General features: G+C 39.9%; 1 protein-coding gene across 1 annotated transcript; it reads left to right on the plus strand.

Annotated features, from left to right (window-relative positions):
* Positions 1-561: 561 nt before the first annotated feature.
* On the plus strand, positions 562-19034 carry shisa10.1 (shisa family member 10, tandem duplicate 1). Its single transcript, XM_072666325.1, has 5 exons — positions 562-734; positions 4052-4199; positions 10648-10778; positions 13366-13620; positions 15784-19034. The coding sequence occupies exons 1-5, from the start codon at positions 671-673 to the stop codon at positions 15951-15953; spliced, it is 768 nt and encodes a 255-aa protein (XP_072522426.1). The 5' UTR covers positions 562-670; the 3' UTR covers positions 15954-19034.

Genomic DNA, 19034 nt, shown 5'->3' on the forward strand with positions numbered 1-19034 from the left:
TAAGTTTGTCTACTGCCAGAACTAATTCTGGACTGTATTCTTCAGCACAGCAGGTTTTATAATATACCTATAACGTCAGCTATGGCCCTTTATTTCTATGACAATTTAGCACATTTTAGACCAATCTGAGAATAAAAACAGTGGTAACAAAAACAGACTCATATTAAAGCAAAAATAGAGCTTAAATATAGAAAAGATCACAAATAAAACTGACAAAATACCTTTAAAATCCTGCATAATTGCATTTGTGTTATGTGAGTAACTAATATTATTGTTGAAATTAATTAAAAAAATATATATATATATCGATATCGGTTTTATATCGATATTAGTTTTTATATTTCCTTTTATCACATCGAAAAAAAATCATATCGCTTACCTCAACTTATGTATTTTAATCCCCACCCGTATTCCGACAAAGCCCGCCTCATTTGCAATACGATTGGCTGTTAAACCGCACAGTACAACTCAGTATCCAATCAACGCTGGAGCCCGAGCTCATTCCGAGGCAGAAGGGGCGGGGCGTGCCGGAATACGGGTGGGAATTGAAACAACGCCAGAGGCACTGTGGCGGTTGGGCGTGGGATCCTTCTCATGTTACATTAGCAGGCGCTGCGTTCGCCCAACTTACTCTCGAAGCTGAAGGGAAGACCTCGCCTCACGTCCAGCCATGGCGACAACTCTCCCTGTCCTTCTGCTTTTCGCTGGGCTTTTGTTCTCCCCTGCGGCTGCTGGTAAGTGTGAGGGGGTTAAGGAGTCAGTCCGGGTGTTTTGCTGAGGTCGACGTAGAGATAACGTTCGCTGGTCTCGCAGTTCAAAACACAACGTTGGTCCAACAAAGCCACGGCTGTAGAGCCCGAGGTGCTGCAGATCAGACGGTAAACTGACAGTATGGCTGGCTGGGCTGTGTTTTCTGTTTGGGTAATTCACTGTACAGCCAGGTTCGCTGCAGATGTTCGGGGTGTTTTGGTGTTTTGGTGTTTGTGGGCTTTTCTTGTCTCCTGGTGTTCGCCATGCTCTCCAGCTTTCTAAAGCTAAATATAGACCACGTCTCCTCCTTTAACAGGGAATAGACCCTAGAAATCATCACATATCATATTGGCTTCAGTTAATTATGTTTAAAACCTTATTTTAAATGAGACAGAACCTGTCTGAAATAGGACTTGGCACTAGTAACTCTGTCATCCTGAAGGTAAACACTCTAGGTTCCTCCTAAATATAGAAGTATACACATATAGACTACTTTTAACTGTGTTTTTATTAAATATAGGTCTATATATATAATAAAACTAATCAAATTTTACATTAGCTCCACTTAATCATGTTAAAAAAACTATTAACTAACCTGTCTGAACTTAAGTAACACTCATTTCCTAAAGTAACACTCTATATATATATAACATAGCTATAGGATACTCTATATGTTATCCTCTATATACATATATGCTACTTTTAACAGTGTTTTATTAAATATAGGCCTATATATAATAATAAAACAAGTCATATTTCGCATTTTCTTCAGTTAATCATGTTAAAAACTATTTTACATTAGACCAAACCTGTCTGAAATAGCCAAAAGTTTTAATACTCATTTCTTAACTCTGTCATCCTAATGGTAAACACTCTTGGTTTCTCCTAAATATAGAAGTATACACATATAGACTACTTTTAACTGTGTTTTTATTAAATATAGGTCTATATATATAATAAAACTAATCAAATTTTACATTAGCTCCACTTAATCATGTTAAAAAAACTATTAACTAACCTGTCTGAACTTAAGTAACACTCATTTCTTAAAGTAACACTCTATATATAACATATAGGATACTCTATATGTTATCCTCTATATACATATATGCTACTTTTAACAGTGTTTTATTAGGGAAAGGCCTATAGATAATAATGCAACTAATCACATTTCACATTTGCTCCAGTTAATCATGTTAACCCTATTTTAAATTACACCAAAACTGTCTGTACCTAAATAATAGTCAGTTATGTAGGTAACACTCCTGAGATAAACACTCTTGGTTCCTCCTAAATATAGGAGTAAATAAATCTAGACTATTTTAAACTGTGTTTTATTTGGGGAAAGGCCTTGGGAATAATAAAACTAATCATGTTTTATATTGGCTCCAGTTAATCATGTAAACCTGGTTTAAGCAGCTCAGAACAGTCAGTACTTTGGTAATACCCATTATTCACAGTAGTAATAACTCATACTCATACTTGAGTAAATGTTTTTTTGTATTTTACTTTTTAAAAGTAAGAGCAAAATCTATTATATTAAAATAAACTCTAATAAGTGCATATTGTCACTGTTCAATGAAAAACCTGTATCTCCAATATGGTCACTTTGCAGGGGAAGGCAAAACTGTACCCAATCTTGAATGGAAATGATAAAATAGTTTATTCCAGGTAGTTTAGAGCATTTCTATTGGTTTATTCATCCAGAATTATTTACTAAGTGTACAGAAGCAGCTACAGGATTCAAAAAACATGGAGAAAACTAAAGAAACGGACAAAAATGAAGATGCATGTTTTTCATTGGACAGCAGCGATATTTAGGAAAAACTTTCAAATATTTAATAAAAGTTTTTAAATAATCTCTTAAGAAAGTTTCAGATATTTTAAAATATATTGTTATAACATTGTTTGTGGTTTTCTTCTGGCTGTTTGTAAACAAAGCTTTTAATACTGCATTTTACAGCTTATCATAAACAACGCCAGAGACTTACCATTATTCGGTTTACAAGAACTAGGTTTTTGTAGAAGATAGTGTTTGGAACTAAGCCTAATTTAACAAATGTTTAAGTATGTTGGAACAGTCAGTACTTAAATAATACTTAAGTACTTAATACTTAACTTCTTTTATTTGCTACTGGACAAAAGTCAGAGCTCAAAAACCTTTAGTACTTGAGAAACGTCTTGAGGAACCTACAGAGCTTCAGTGGAATCTAGTGAACTTTGAGGCCTATATCCAGCATCAGCGTAGTAACTGTGCCTTTTTAGGCTCTAGCCTTCTGTTTTTGATCTTTTTGGGAAAAACAGAATACTAAACCCATAAAATAGTCCAGTATCACAATATTTTACAGCTAAATCAGGTTATAGTTAGTGTTGAATTAATATTAAAGAAGGTGGTAAGATCAGTCCTACTAAATGAATGTCAGAATGCCTGACAAACCTGATCTTGCTTGTTGTGATTGGACGGTTGTTCCTCTTTCTTCACTTATAGACTTTTACTAATACCAGCTACATTTCTAGAAGTGAAACAGACTGTTTCTATACAGCGTTTATTTATTTTAAACCACTCGCCCTTTATTTAGCACCTTGCAGTTGACCGTCAGGATGTTGGATATTATGAGTAAAAAAAAACCCTGAGCAAAGTAACATCAGTGCGTCGGTATGATGGTATAAAAGCAGAGCAGTACACAACATAACACAATGACATTAAGCCCAAAAAAGGAGTAGATACCATTAGTAACTGCCTGGTAATGAAAGTGAGAGAAGTAGTAACAGTGTTATTTGGAAAGTACAAATCCATTAAATCATGTAATTTAAATAATATTTATACTTAAATAAAGGTAACTAGACCTGACTGCTTTTGTGCACAATTTCTAACCTTTTTTTGGGGCCAGCAAAAGGTCTGTGTCTTACTTTCATTTCCTATGAGTGGTCTAAGTTGTCTATGCTTGGTGAAGGGAGGTGGTTATTTACACTACACTCATTTAATAATCCTTTATCTGGTCTGAGTCTATAAGGCATAAGTGTTTAGATTTGTAGTCTGTTTATTTGACTCATTAATAATAACATTATGATGATTATTATTATTATGATGATTATTAATATTATTATTATTATTATTATTATTATTAATGGCAGTAGTGGAACCCTTTTTTTGCTGCTATTCAGAATCACTTTTAACTGTTCTATAAAGTGTGCTGCCAACCAGTATGTATGTATGTATGTTTTTATGCAAATGGTCACATTCTGATTTGTTCTATTCGAATCAAATTGATCTGAACTGAATGAATTCTTGTCTTTGTAGATGACGACTGTAAGAGCTACATCACCAGCAGTGGCACCTACAAGTCGTCCCAGGATTGCTCTTTTCTGCAGTTCTGTTGTGGTAGCTGTGATGAGAGATACTGCTGTTCTGACTTTCGGAAACAACTGAATGACGACTACTGCGTCTTGTAAGACATTTTAAGCATTTTGTTTTAACAAAACTTTTAATTTTGTCAGTGGTGTCAGGTTTTGTGCTTTGATGTGTTGCTCACATATCACAGTACTGTCCAGATACATCACAGTATCAAATATTATAAGTTCTCGAACTAATTGAACTGAACTAATACCTAGTATATACATCAGTTTCTTTTGGCAAAATATTCCTAAATTTGTAACAAAGATTTACTCAATTATACATTTTTTTTAATAATAAATTCCCCAAAACTCAAAGGTAATTAAAAGAGATTAAAAGGTTAGGAAATGAATGACAGGCCTTTTTTTTGCTCTTCATTATTTTGTCCACGACTCCTCCAGTTAGGTCTAGGTAGCGTGGGCAGTAGCACGAGTTTTGTGGCCCCTATGAGAAACTGGTTAGCATGTTCTCCACCACACAGGCTTGCAGAGCACAGTTCCCTCTGTTGTTTCCTGTAGATCAGTCTTGGTGGTCTTGCATAATCTGCTCTTTTGTTTTTTTCTTCTGTGAATTTGAGCACCACTTTTAAACTAGTATTTCAGGTAAAAATAAAAAGCCACATCGTGATGATACAAGAGTTTCCTTGAGCAGACGAATAAGTTTTGTTTCCTTAAAGATCATTTTTGTAAAAGAGATGGGCATGAGGAAGCTTTTAAAGGTTTACAGGATTGTATGTGAAGGTTCTTAACCAGTTCAAAGGATCTTCACACTTGCATATCTTTCACAAAAATGGTGGCATTCTGTGGCATGGCTTAAAGAACTCCTAGTAGCACCTTTATTTTTAAGAGTCTATGTGCAGAACCATCCTTTCCCAAATTTAAATAACCCATGACTCCACCCACTCATTAGTACTCTTCCCCTACAACATGTACTGCTGTCTGACACATGCCTCCTCCGACACATGCAGAACCAGCCACCGCCACTTTTCAGAGTTGGGTCAAACACTTTGATACCCAGCTCAGCGTTGGTTGCACGGTGATGCTGCATTGATGGCAGGCTGCTAGCAGATGCTTGTGCCGGCCAGCATCACATTGTAGTGATGTGGGGAGAGAGCGCGAGTCATCTACCCACCCAGAGAGAGCAAGGCCAGTTGTGCTCTCTCTGGCTCCAGCTACTGATGGCACGCAACATGGAGCCAAACTTCTTATTCCAGAGCCAAATATAAAACCATCATAAAGGATTGGCAGGGGATGATTGATGATAGAACTTTTAACAATCAAACACTTGTGGGCAGTGGTGGCTCAGCGGTTAGAGCGCCGGGATATCGATAACAGGGTTGTGGGTTCGATTCCCGGGCTCGGCAAGCTGCCACTGTTGGGCCCTTGAGCAAGGCCCTTTACCCTCTCTGCTTCCCGGGCGCTGGAGTTGGCTGCCCACCGCTCTGGGTGTGTGTGTGTGTGTACTCACTGCCCCTAACACGTGTGTGTGTGAGTGTGTGTTCACTACCAGATGGGTTAAATGCCCATTAAAGTCCACACTGTACAGTGACAATTACGTGCACCTTTACCTTTACTTCTTTGAACAGACCAACGAATTGTATGTTGTAGAGTTGTAGCGTTTTCTCGCTCAGTTTCTTAAAATGCTGTCAATTTCACCAGTGACCCAGAATAGTAGTGTTGAATTAGTTCCCATAAAACATTCCTTAAAACAAGAGCAGGCATGCACATAAACACCTCCAATTATTCAGAGATTGGCATGTGATGTTGCTGCCATTCCAGAGTTTTCGATAACGAAACCAAGTCCCAGCCCTGATCCTGGAGATCCCCCTGCCCGTGCACATTTATTGTTTTTCCGGATCCCAACAAGCCTGATCCAACTAATCTATTACATAACAAGGCCTTCCTGAGCTGGAAATCAGGAAAACACTGAAACGTGCAGGGTGTGAAGTTCTCTAGGACCAAATGCGTGTTGGAAGCAAAGTCTTGCCCGTTTGGTCCGATCTCTCAGAAGAGCTGCTGTAGCACATAAAAAATAAAAAAAAAACTACAGAAAAAGTTACTGCTGGCTATGTCTCATGGAGTCCAGACCTCTATGGGTCAGAGCTGTTTTGGTAGCACCTGGAGGGACCTATGCAGTATTAGGCAGGTGGTTTTAATGTCCTGGCTGATCATTGTATGCCCATCCAATAATACAAAAATACAAAATATCAAACATGTAAGTAAATATTGTGTAGATCCATGAATCTCAAAGTGGGGTTGAGGGACCCCCAGGAGTCTCGGACTGGGTCTGAGCCAGTATAAACTTGCCAAAAGAAAAAGAGCCACGAAAGAACTGAAAGTACAATTTTAACTCAATAAACTCTGGTTTTAGTGAAAACAGAGACAGTAGAACTGTATCCTTTCTCAAGGTTCCAGCAAACAAGACCGTGAATCTTGCCAAAGCTACAGAATGAGCAGAACCATCTCCAGAGGCAAATGAACGGCAGGTCTGGACTCTGTTAGTAGCTGAGCAGATTGATAAAAGCTATAAGCCGCTCATCACTGGACAAGAACTAGCAGTCCATATTTGCCTGGATTACCTAAACTTTTACAGTCCCTTTAAAAAGGTATTCACCCCCTTGGATGTTGTCCCAAATTAACAGAGGTCCAGGCAGTTGCTAGTAGTCTCACAGTCTCACAGTTAGTGGGTTGGAGATCACCTGAGTGTATGTGAGTGATTGTAGAAGGTGAAGACACCTGTCTGGAAGGTCCGGTCACTGGTTAATCAGCATTCCTGACCACAGATGAAGCCACAGTGAAGACTCACAGTGAGAAAAGCGTACTGAGGAGTATCAGTCAGGGGATGGATACAAGCAAATTCCATCCAGAAATCCATCATTAAGGAATGGAAGGAATATGGCACTTGTGAAAATATGCCATACTGAGTGACTGAGCTTCCACCATTCACCACCGCCGATGGCCAAAAAGCTCCATTTCAGTCTCATCAGCCCAAAGAACCTCCTTCCAGTTTACCCTGGAGTCTCCCACAGGCCTTTGCGTGAACTGTAGAGGAGATGTAGGTCTCTTTTCTGCTCTCCTAGGAAGCTCTGGACTGGTAAAGAACCCAGGCAACAGCTGTCGTATGCAGATTCTCTCTCAACTCAGCTGCTGAAGCTTTTATCATGTGAGCAGGAAACTGATTAAAAATACGATACGAGACCATTGGTAGCTGTTCTCTGCTCTTTTTTTTTTGTAGAGGGAGCTGAAGGATTTTAAGGAAACCAGTCACAACACTACTACTGTACTTGTACACCAGTCATCCATAACATTAGAACCACCTGCCTAATATTGCAGCAGGCCCCCTTATGCATCCAAAACAGCTCTGACCCCTCGAGGCAGACTCCACAAAAGCTCTGAAGGTGTCCTGTGGTATCTGTCCTGTCCTGTAAATTGCCTCTTTCAGCATCAGTGAGGCCTTGGGCGCCCATGTCACCAGCACTTTTGGTAGGTACTGACCATTGCATCTAGGGATACTCCACAAGACCTGCCTGATGTTTTGGGGACACTCTGACCCAGTGGTTTAGAACATCTAATGAACTCTTGGTTTTGGTTTGGTCCAGTTTCTTAGACTGAAAGTGAGTGTGTTCTTGTAAACACAGCCTTAGGCTCAGTACCACACCGTGCTACCTCAACCTCCGGTCTCTCTGATGACCAGCTTTTATCTGTACAGCTAGTGGAACCCTGGTCAGTGTCGAGAATAGCTCCCTCAGTCTCCTTCTCATTACGTCCTTCTCATTTCCGTTATTGACAGGATCGTTTATTTAATGTGCAGCAGTGAGTGGTCTGGCTTTTTTTTTTTTAACAATGGTTTTCAGGCTATGTCCATATGTTTGTGGACACCCCTTCCAAAGAATGCATTCAGCTACTTTAGGTTGCACAGATGTGCAAATGCACACACACAGCTTGTATAGTCCCTGTAGAGAAGGACTGCCAAAAAATAGGACTCTCTGGAACCTATTGGCACCATGCTGCCTAATGCCAGGTGTGGGCTAGAGGGGGTGTAAAGCCCCCCAGCATTGAGCTGTGGAGCAGTGGAAGTACTGTGTTCTCTGGGATGATGGATGGTTGTGCCCTATCCAGTACTTTTAGGATAAGTTGGGGATTCATTTAGGTGTGTGGTGATCATCCAGCCAACACTCTGACCTTACTAGCATTCATGTTGCTGAATGCAATCAAACCTCACAGCAATGCCTTCTTCCCTGGACAGTACAGGTAACAAAAGCAGAATCAACTTTTTAATACCCTTAATGTCAGAAGAACATTGAACGAATGAGCAGGTGTCCCAATACTTTTGTCCATGTAGCACAGAGATGATTATACGTTCAAGACCTTTCCTGGCTGTTAAATCTCCCTTTAGTGGTGCAACAGTGTGGTTTACTCAAATGGTAATAATGGCTTACAGGCCGTATGATGACGCCATCAGGACATTTCCTCAAAAAACAACTGCAGAACCTCACCCAGCTGCATCCAAGCGCATGACTTTTGTGTCCTGCCAGTCCGACATGTTCTCTCTCCAGTTTCGTTGCCCTGCACGGTTTAGTTATTCCTGACTTAATGCGCCCGATTAAGCTCAAGGAGTTGATAATTAGCTGATAAGGACTGAAGACCACAGAAGGCCTGAACCTGGAGTGGACTGCAGCAGTGGAGTTGGGAAACACTGAGCTAATATTTCACAAAAGCTAGTGCTGGTTAGTGCTGTTAGTGCTGGCTGACTCTGTGGGCCGAGCTCTAGCTCTAGCCTGAATCATTATTATTAAATAATTTAGTGGAACGAGTATTATGGTCTGTCTTGTTTTCTGTTGTGTTTTCTCAAAAAGGCCTCAGGTTATAAGATTATCCTTTTTTTTTTTTTTTTTTTGGCTTGGTCAGAAAGTTTGCATAAGCATATGAACAACATATGTCCAAATGTTTGTGGACACCCCTTCTAATGAATGCATTCAGCTACTTTAAGTTGCACCCATTGCTGACACAGATGTGCAAATGCACACACACACACAGCTTTCTAGTCTCTGTAGAGAAGAAGAACTGCCAATAGAATAATAGGACTCTCTGGAGCAGATCAACTTCATGACCCTATTGGCACCATGCTGCCTACTGCCAGGCGTGGGCTAGTAGAGGGGTATAAAGCCCCCCCGGCATTAAGGAGCTGTGGAGCAGTGGAGGAACTGTGTTCTCTGGAATGATGGTGGTGGAGCTCCATCCAGTACATTTGTTTGGGATGAGGTGGGGAGTTAGGAATGATGTGGGTGGTAATCAATCATCCAGCATCCTGACCTCTCTAACACTGGTCTCGCTGATATTGTGGATCTTATCTTCTCTCTGTCTTCACTTGTGCTTGTGGTTATTTACTGGGAAGATGATGGCAGCATTACAGAGTCTGTTCCCTTGAGGTATAAATAGTCTGTCATATTGTCTGATGGAGCCGTTACAGGAATGTGAACCATCTGTGGTTCCACCACCTAGTAGAACTCCCACCGTTCCACTAAACTGTTCCGTTTCCAACCGTTGGCTGGCTGGGTGAGTGAGTGACTGACTGATTGATTGGCTGGGGGAGTGACTGACTGGCTGGGTGAGTGAGTGACTGACTGGCTGATTGGCTCTGGGAGTGACTGACTGGCTGGGTGAGTGAGTGACTGACTGACTGATTGGCTGGGGGAGTGACTGACTGGCTGATTGGCTCTGGGAGTGACTGACTGGCTGGGTGAGTGAGTGACTGGCTGGGTGAGTGACTGATTGGCTGGGTGAGTGAGTGACTGACTGATTGGCTGGGGGAGTGACTGACTGGCTGGGGGAGTGACTGACTGACTGATTGGCTGGGTGACTGACTGATTGGCTGGGGGAGTGAGTGACTGACTGATTGGCTGGGGGAGTGACTGACTGATTGGAGGGGGGAAGTGACTGACTGACTGACTGGCTGGGGGAAGTGACTGACTGACTGACTGGCTGTGGGAGTGACTGACTGACTGGCTGGGGGAGTGACTGACTGGCTGGGGGAGTGACTGACTGACTGACTGGCTGGGGGAGTGAGTAACTGACTGCCTGGCTGGGTGTCTGGCTGGGTTTTCTGGTACTGGCGGTCTGAGGAAACAAACCTCAACACAAAGCTAACATGTGTCTGAGCTGCTGAGAGGAGCTGTAATCTTATGTAATCTTAAGTGAAATATGACTGTAAAGGGAAGTGGTGCCAGCCTCGCCCAGCATCGCAACAGCCACAACCTAACTGACAACCTGGCCGACAACCTTCACATCTAAACACTAGTAAATATGGGGTCTACATCTTAAGGCTCACAGGAAAGTCACAGGAAATGCTACATATTGTTAAAATGCCACTGATGATCCTATGCAGCCAATGGCAGTCCAGCAAAACTAGGTTCCTCTTGTTATTGTATATCCGTTATATCCATATGCTGCAGCCCTGTGATGAACCCAGTCTCTGATCCTTGTTGTTTTGTTGTTGTTTTCCAGCGGCAACACGAAGATCAACTCCCTCGCCATTGGCTCCGTCATAGGGAGCGTGATCTTCATGATCGTCCTGTTCGTGGTCTGCTGTGTGTGCCCATGCTGCTGCTTGTACAAAATGTGCAGGAAACCCAGGCGTAAGTCTACGCTTTTGTGCGTTACAGTCGAATGTTTGCTGTGCTAATTGAAGGCAGAAGCTCTTGAATCAGTCCCCAGACTCGCCGGATATTTCCCCAACACACTTGAGCAGGATGAGAGTCCTTGCAGCTGTTGGGTATCTGCTGGGAGTGTGCTGGGAGCTGGAAATGAACCATTAAATGAAATTGTACAGGCTGCCTGAGGACTGGTGCAGGAAAACACAATGCATGTTACAAATGAACAGGTTGGAGTCATGTGTGTTAATCAGTGTTGTATAGAGTTTTATTTCATATACAGAAACTTAGTGTAGTTTATATATAAGCTATATACAATAGGCAAGGTAAATATTATAAGATAGATTATTGTAGATGGTTTATTCAGTATTTCAGGTAGGAGGACAAGTAGAAGTTTGATAAGTACAGTAAATTACAGTAAATCTGTATTATATGTATACAGTGATTTCTATTTGATCTTATTTATATTTATACTTATATTTATTTATCAATTTTCTCTGACATTTGGGACAGTCTGGATATTCATTTTATTATAACTTCATTTGTGAAATTTATTTAAATTTTATTTAATTTTAAATAATTTACAGCTTGCTCATCACTCAGTTTTCACTTTTTCTGTTTTCCTAAAACTTATTTGATGAGCATATTAGTAACTGTAATATATATGAGTAACTGTAATATTTAATTTGCAACTATAATACATTAATATAATACAATAATAACAATACATTAGTATTATTTTGGAAATTAGGTCATTTAATAAAAAAAAAATTACATAATTAAGTAATTATTTACAATTAATTCTTGTATAATTATATTTTTAATAGAACGGAACTTTTTTGATTTTCAAAAAAATAATAATTTAATTTATTTTAAAATGTCCTGCCAATTAATTTCTGATCAGGAATTTCTTAAATTTAATATTCTGTTGTGTAACATTCAATCAAATTCACATTGCTGTAAAAAACAAAACAAAACAATGACTCTGAGGTGGGTTCCCCGCGCCTCCTTCCTCTCCTTCCTGCCAAAACGTGCTGCAGTTGTGCAGAAGCATGTGAGCGTTCACTCATTTAAAAATAAGCTTATTTTAAAACTAATCTCAGGAGATTAAACGTCAGAATTAGTTTAATATTTCGGTTTCCAGCTTGCTGATGAATTTGGTCCCCACTCTGAGCTCTGAATGTTCGCATAAGCCTTTTTAGGGCCAGTACTGATGACCGCTGAGTAGTCTTTTAATGCTACAGTACTGTAACTGCAGTGTACTTGTACAATGAAAAAATGACAGATGCTTTTAGCTGTTTTTATTATTTCATCTTAAATTAATAAAATGGTAAATTGTAATAATACTTTTATTACTAATTTAAAATATTTGGTACAGTTTAACTTTAAATCATTGCTGTCGTGCTTTTGGACGCCTTCTACAGTTCTTTGGTTTGGCCCTACAGCTTATCTTGTGGGCTGGCTGGAATTTTGCCTGAACTTGGGGTAAAGCAGTATGCTGGGGGACTCTCCACCCAGCCTGACTCACATTTTCCAACAGCATTTGAAGGAGTTGTTGCAGAGATGTCATGCAGGAAGTGGTCACAGACTTTGTTATTAAAAAAAAAAAGTCACACTGGGGGCTTCTGACGATGAGACAGTGGGTGTCTGTTGTCTGTGAATGTTGTCTTCGTTTATCAGTTTTTCTGCAGCTTCCGTCGTCAGCCTCATTGTGTTTTCATTGTCTCGGCTGAATCCCCATTCTACACTTTCCTTTCCTTTTTAATCTACAGCCTAGAATTAAAGGCTGTTTTTGTTGCTGTGGCTTTAAACTGATGTATGTAAATGACAGCCATGCTGATTGGCTGAGTGGGCGGGGCTGAACTGTCTAAACAGGTGATGTAGGCAGGTTTTATGTGATGGGATAATTTAGCAGCTTAATATCCGTATATGTTTTGTTTAACAGCTTATTTATTTAAAAAAAATAGTGAAATAATTTTAATTTCACTTATTTATTGATTTCATTATTTGACTAATTTTTATGTTTCTAATAATTTAAATTAGATTTTTGCTTTTAAATGTAACTATGATTGTCTGTAGTGTTTGCTTTACATCTGTTATGTTATATAATGGAAATATCATATTTAATGTATTGGCTAAGCTGCATTGTTAAATGACGGTCACCCTCAATGACCTCAGAGTTGAAATGGAGCATGATCAATAATTGGCTGGAAGATGGGCTTGCATGTCTGATACCAAGACATCATGCATTTTAAATGATCTTACACTTCCATCATTGCTTCAAGGTGAACTATTTGCAAGTTGTGAGGCAGCATACCTGAGAGGGTGGTTCCACTTTGGTAGTGTTTTGCTTTGGGTTTGGTTTCATTTTTAGTTTGTTTATATTTTGGCCTCTCTTGTGTATTTTTAACCTCAACCAAAGAGTATTTAGCTTTCTCACTGTGTAGGAAATGTAATGTAAAACACACCTTTTCCACACTTTAATACACACTTACTGTCTGTTTTCTAACTTTTACATCTTGGGGAAAATCATCCAGTCGTTAAATATTAAGTCTGGGCTTTGTTCACACAGCGGTGGTCACATCTACCACTCACACGACAGTGATAAGCAGCCAGTATCCCCAGCAGCCCACCAACCCTGGGCCTCAGTACACCAGCCCAGCATACCAGCATGTTCCAGCTCAGCCTGGGTACAGCGCTCAGCCTGGGTACAGCGCTCAGCCTGGGTACAGCGCTCAGCCTGGGTACAAAGGGCAGCCCATGCCCGCTGCACCATATCAGGGACAGCCTTATGCACCAGGACCCCCTCCTCCATACCATGAGAGTGGTAAGAACTAATAAGAACCTCTTTCTACCATGTTTGTGCCACATTCGTACCTATTACCTATTACTGCAGATTTAAAGATCATGAAAGTCAGTGGACAGGGGCTTTAACACGTGTTCATCCCAGGCGTGGTTCATCAGCCAAGACCTGTTTAGTGTCTGAGGTCAAATTGCATGTAGTTCAAGTTTCAGCATATTTTAATACACACTCACAATATCGCTGCTGTCCAATGAAAAACGTCTCTCTATTTTTGATTGTTTTTGGTTTTCTCCCTGGTTTGAACCCTGTAGCTGCTTCATTATACTGTGTAAATAATTCTGGATGAATAGACCAATAGAAATGCTCTAAATTACCTGGAATAAACACTTATTCTGCATTAACTCTGACTACATGTCAAAAGCATGTAAAGTCACCATTTTGTAGATACATGTTTTTTATTGGACAGCGACTAATATATATATGTGTGTGTGTGTGTGTGTGTGTGTGTGTGTGTGTGTATATATGTATATATGTGAATATATATAAAATCACACACACTCTGGATTTAATTTATTTATGCCAAAGTCAGCTTTATTGCAATATGTACATACACAGGATTAAAACTGCATTACTCTCAAACCCATGGTGCAACAATAAACATCAAACATATAAATAAATATTAAGTATAAAAAATTGTGTATATATCCTCTACAGTTTGCAGAAAAATGCCACAATTGAGTTTATGTCCTGCATAAGATTTGTTTATTTATCTTCACTTCAAAAATCAAGCAAAATGTCATTTAAACAAAGTTGCCCATACATTTGCATGTGCCTTTCAATAAGCTTATGGACAGGCACATGCAAATGTTTGGGCAACTTTGTTTAAATGACATATTTTGCTTGATTTTTGAAGTGAAGATAAATAAACAAATCTGATGACTTTAGTACAAAACTAAAAAGGCAAACTTCAGACACTGAACCCGTCAAAAAACTGCGCTCTGTTTGAGGTGACATTGTGAACAGCTTTAGTTTTAATTGCATTAATACTGCATTACTACATTTACTCTGGGTTTTTACTCCTGGTGTTATTCTGAGACTGTGTGTTTGGTTTAGTTTGTAGTTTAAAGGTTAAAAATCCTCTTTCTATTAAAACTTTCAGCTTTAACAGCTGATTAGCTGAAGCCTGTTTGAGTGAAAACACTGCTGGACATTATTATGGAAACAGGAACTGTGATCAGACTAGCTTTTCCAGGACCTAGTCTAATACTTCTCCTTGCTACCCTGTGATTAGTGCTCGTTTTGTTTGTGTTTATTTCATTAATTATTTATTACTGGAAAATGGAAACCATGACGGATGGATATGAAGTAAAAAAGCTGAAGAAAACGAAGCTGAGTTTTAGAGTATTACTGCCCTGCATAGTCTAATACTTCTCCGGCTCTAATGGTGCATTAGGGCGATCCTCGATAACTCAAAGTTGGACTGATCAGTTTACAAACATCGTATTGTCTTAATGTTTTATTTATCAGGAACTACGTTCAACATGAAAAGAGCCAGAATGGGATACTGCAAGTGATTTCTGCAGTGTTTATCAGCGCTGTACTAAGCGTTATAGCTGCTATATCTGTAATACCTTGGCCTTATGTTACTTCTACTTTAATTCAGCCAGAGCCTTTAGCTAACATTCAGACGTGCTCTTTTTCAGCTAGTATTAAATCTAGACTACCTGCTGGAAGTACAAATCTAACAAATCTAACAAGGTAGAAGATTTGGTTGATAAACAGGAAGATACAGTGCCTATGATTACAGCCCCGGTCATTTGTAGGGAAATGACCAATCTTAAATTAAGAAAGTAAGAAGGGTAAGGGGGCAGGTGACTGGTCACTATCAGGACAATGAGGTTCATTCCGTTTCATTCTGTTAACCCTGGGAAACCTTTAACACTGATATTTACAACTTTGTCAGCCATCTGAGTCCTACTTCCTTGTGGTGAACTCATAAATTCACGTTTTCAAGCCCTGTCCAAATGCACCACTACAGCCCAGGAAAGGCTTCTAATAAGCAGCTTAGTCGAATCAGGCATATGGTGATCAGGGTGAGGCAGGGCTCTCTTTTTAAAACATTTTTTATATATAAATGATGTTCGTTATGTCCTAACCATGTGCTTGTTTCCTCCACTGTGGGCCCAGGATATCCTGCGCCGTATAGCCAGGCTGCGTTTGATGGTGGCCATCCTCCATATCCCCTCCAGCCACCCACCCAGCCAGGCTACGCTCACCCACCCCCAACAACAGACTACGGTGCAGCTCAGCCTCCCTACAACCCTGCCTATGTGGAACCACCAAAGACCGGATACTAAACCACAAGCATCTGACAGCAGCCTCTGCTGGATTACATACGCCTACATACTTCCACTCTGGGTTTGCTTAAAGAATTCCTATATGTTCTATATTTACCTGGGACAGCCTCGAGTACACGCCGAGGTGGTGTTTTTCCCCTTTTTCCTTTTTTTCCCCTCTATTCCCAACTCCAACCCCCGGCCACTCACCTTCCTTTTTGTGGTCCGGTGCTATTTAAGACATTCTTTTTACGCTCCACAGTAAATCTGTCCACGACTCCAAGCCATATTTTGACTTTTTTGTTGTTATTTGGGAGAAAAAAAGGGAATGTGTGTTTGTGTACACTGTTTTTATTTTGTTGCTGTTGTTTGTTCAAATCATTTTTAAGCAGAAATCAGCTTTCCCAGAAGAAATCTGCACAGTTACAATGTTCATACGATTGTCCAATGTTGAAATATCTCCACTTCCATGTAATAATCTTGTAATTTTGTCATTTCCAAAATTACGAAACCTTCAAAACATTCACTGGAAGTCAGTGTGAGCTGCTATTCCAAGTTATTTTGGATTCCGAGCATTTCTATTGGTCATCATGAAATTCAGACACAATGTCAAGAACAGCTGCCAGATTCGAATTATGTCAAAAAAAGTGGAAAATTAAGTTTGTTTGTTTGTTTTTTTGCAGTGTTCATTCTAGGCTGTGCCAATGTTGGTTCTCTTAGAGCCCCTCAGCTCTAAGTAGCTACAGACACAGGGCTCCTGTAGAGCGATCTGTGATCCAAGACAGAAACGATGCACCGCGTCGCCCTGTTCAGCGTTTGAGACGTCTCTGTTGCCTTGAAAAGTGAGCGACTTCACTACTGTGTTCGGAGCGAACCATTCCCAACGCAGCGCTGGTCCGTTAGTGTCCTCCTCCAAGCGTGTTTGAGCCACCCAGCCCTCGCGTCGGGCCGCTGTTCTGAAATTCCTTCCTACCGCCGTATAATCCAGTAGTTAGTGGGCAGGCATGTGCATGCTTATCTTGTGCTCAGGCTTGCTTGGCTAATCGCTACGGCTAAGCTGTTGACGTCGTGTGTTTTTATGGTCGTGTTCAATATTTCTGTTGAAGTTACCAGGTGTTGCTTTAGGAACAAGGTTTAGATGCATTTATTTCCGGGTGTGGTTTTGATTCTACTGAATTCGGAGGTGAGGAAATGGTGGTAGCAGCAGCTTCATGTGCAATTCTGAACAAATGTGATGGGTGGAAGCAGAAAGGAAAGTTTTTGAGACTTTCCTGCAACTCAGATTAGAATAAACTAGCAGAAATGTTGAGAATTAGGTCTTGATTAGACCAGTTCTTCTGCACCCTGTGCCTCAAAAACCCTTGCAGTTTCAAAACCTCTGCTTTCTGACGACCCGCAGAGTTGGTAAAAATCTGGTTAATCAGGGGCTGGATTCACAAAAATCTCAGAAAAGCTGTTTTTTTTTACTTGCTTAAGAAAAAGATACATTTAAGATAAATTCTCATTTTTCAGAAAACTTTAAGAATTTTAAACATTTTCAAAATTGTCTTCATGACATTTTATTTTTGAAATAACTCTAAGAACAATTGGCAAACGTTGTTCTCCTGTAGACGCTAATAGTACTTTAATCAATCTCCATATTTAATGCTGTTTTATTAGACATTAATTCTAGTCTACTAAACTTTTACCTTCTGAACTTGCTGCCATAAGGTTAAGAAAATACTTAAGATATTTATTTAGGAGAATACCAATTATTCTTAGAATTTCTTCAGAAAAATCTGAAAAATATTTGCGTAGAAAAGCAATTTCTTAATTTTAATCTTCAGCACAAAGTTCAAACATAAAGCTCATCTAAGAGAAATTTCTTTCTTAAAGCACTTTTGTGAATCCAGTCCCAGATTTGTGCAGGTTAAACCTAGTCGTTGTTAAAATGGGGTCAAGTCAGGTGTTGACAGATGCAGTAAAAATGCAGACTTTTTTACAGTAGGCTTGAATTCCTTTACTCGTTCATTCAGTGCGACTCTCGTTCTGCTTGAATATGGTAATGTGTGCCGTCGCACCTCTTTACATTCGTCATTTATCAATCAGTGCTGAATTGTATCGTCATTACTCTCAAACCAAAGGTTTCGTTTTATACCCCGTAGAGATCGTAAGAACCTACTACTACTGCAGCTGCTGCAGATGCAGGTGAACTCCGCCTACGTAGACGTAGCGCACTTGTTAAAAAGGTCCAGCCTTCATCGGGTTGTGAAATGTTTTTTTGGAAATCTCAGTATTCAAGTTTCGTTTGCATAAAGAGAAGCATCCAGAATATGCCTTATGTGTCTTGTGGTGCAGTCGTGATCGAGGTGGTAAAGCATACCAGTCATATCCAAGCGTCTAATCTGTTCATTTACTTTTCCACCAGCCTCCGTACGGCCGCACACATCACGCAGGCCAGAAACTCACATGCTCTGGTGGGTGGTGGTATGTTTGGGTTGAACTGTGCTTTTCCATCTGCCTGGTCGTTTGTGAAGAGCTGCCTTCTTCATGGCTCGTGATTAAAGGGGATTTCCAGCAGTTTTCTGCTAATGGGTCTGACGGTTCCTTTCAGTTTCAAAGCCTCTGCTTTCTGACGACACCCTCAGACAATGAAGACCTCCATTAATCAGGGTTTCGAACATCATAGAAAACCCTGGACACAGGTCTCAGCAGGATAAGCATGAACCTACTAGAAACATCCACCACTGTTAGTTTGTAGTTTAAAAAAGAAAAAAATAGGGATTTTACATGCTTTAAAATGAAAAATTCAATAAATGTTTCTCAAGATGTAGCTGTTCCCTTAAATCTGACCTCCAGCTTCTTGCATTCTTGCAATCTCAAGTATGTTAATCACATTTGGGGCCTTATTCATTTCTGACCTCACTGTCATCAGATGTGACTTGTCTGGATGTTTTCCCTTCCTGTTATTTTTCATGTACATGTCCTCATTTTGGCCCTGGTTAAGCTTGTAACTTTGGTTTTAGTTATTTTTTATATAGTAAAAATGTTATTATTATTATAAGCTTCTCCCTGTTTTGCAATGGAAAATAAATAAACTTAAATAGATGTTTCTAGCCATAA

The sequence above is a fragment of the Salminus brasiliensis genome, chromosome 21, assembly GCF_030463535.1.
Source record: "Salminus brasiliensis chromosome 21, fSalBra1.hap2, whole genome shotgun sequence".
Classification (NCBI taxonomy): Eukaryota; Metazoa; Chordata; class Actinopteri; order Characiformes; family Bryconidae; genus Salminus; species Salminus brasiliensis.

What these genes read in the sequence shown, in the direction of transcription:
- shisa10.1 (XM_072666325.1), top strand. Translation starts at nt 671, where the DNA reads ATGGCGACAACTCTCCCTGTCCTTCTGCTTTTCGCTGGGCTTTTGTTC. An exon ending in AATGACGACTACTGCGTCTT is followed by an intron (nt 4,200 to 10,647) that starts GTAAGACATTTT and finishes GTTGTTTTCCAG; the next exon opens with CGGCAACACGAAGATCAACT. An exon ending in TCCTCCATACCATGAGAGTG is followed by an intron (nt 13,621 to 15,783) that starts GTAAGAACTAAT and finishes CTGTGGGCCCAG; the next exon opens with GATATCCTGCGCCGTATAGC.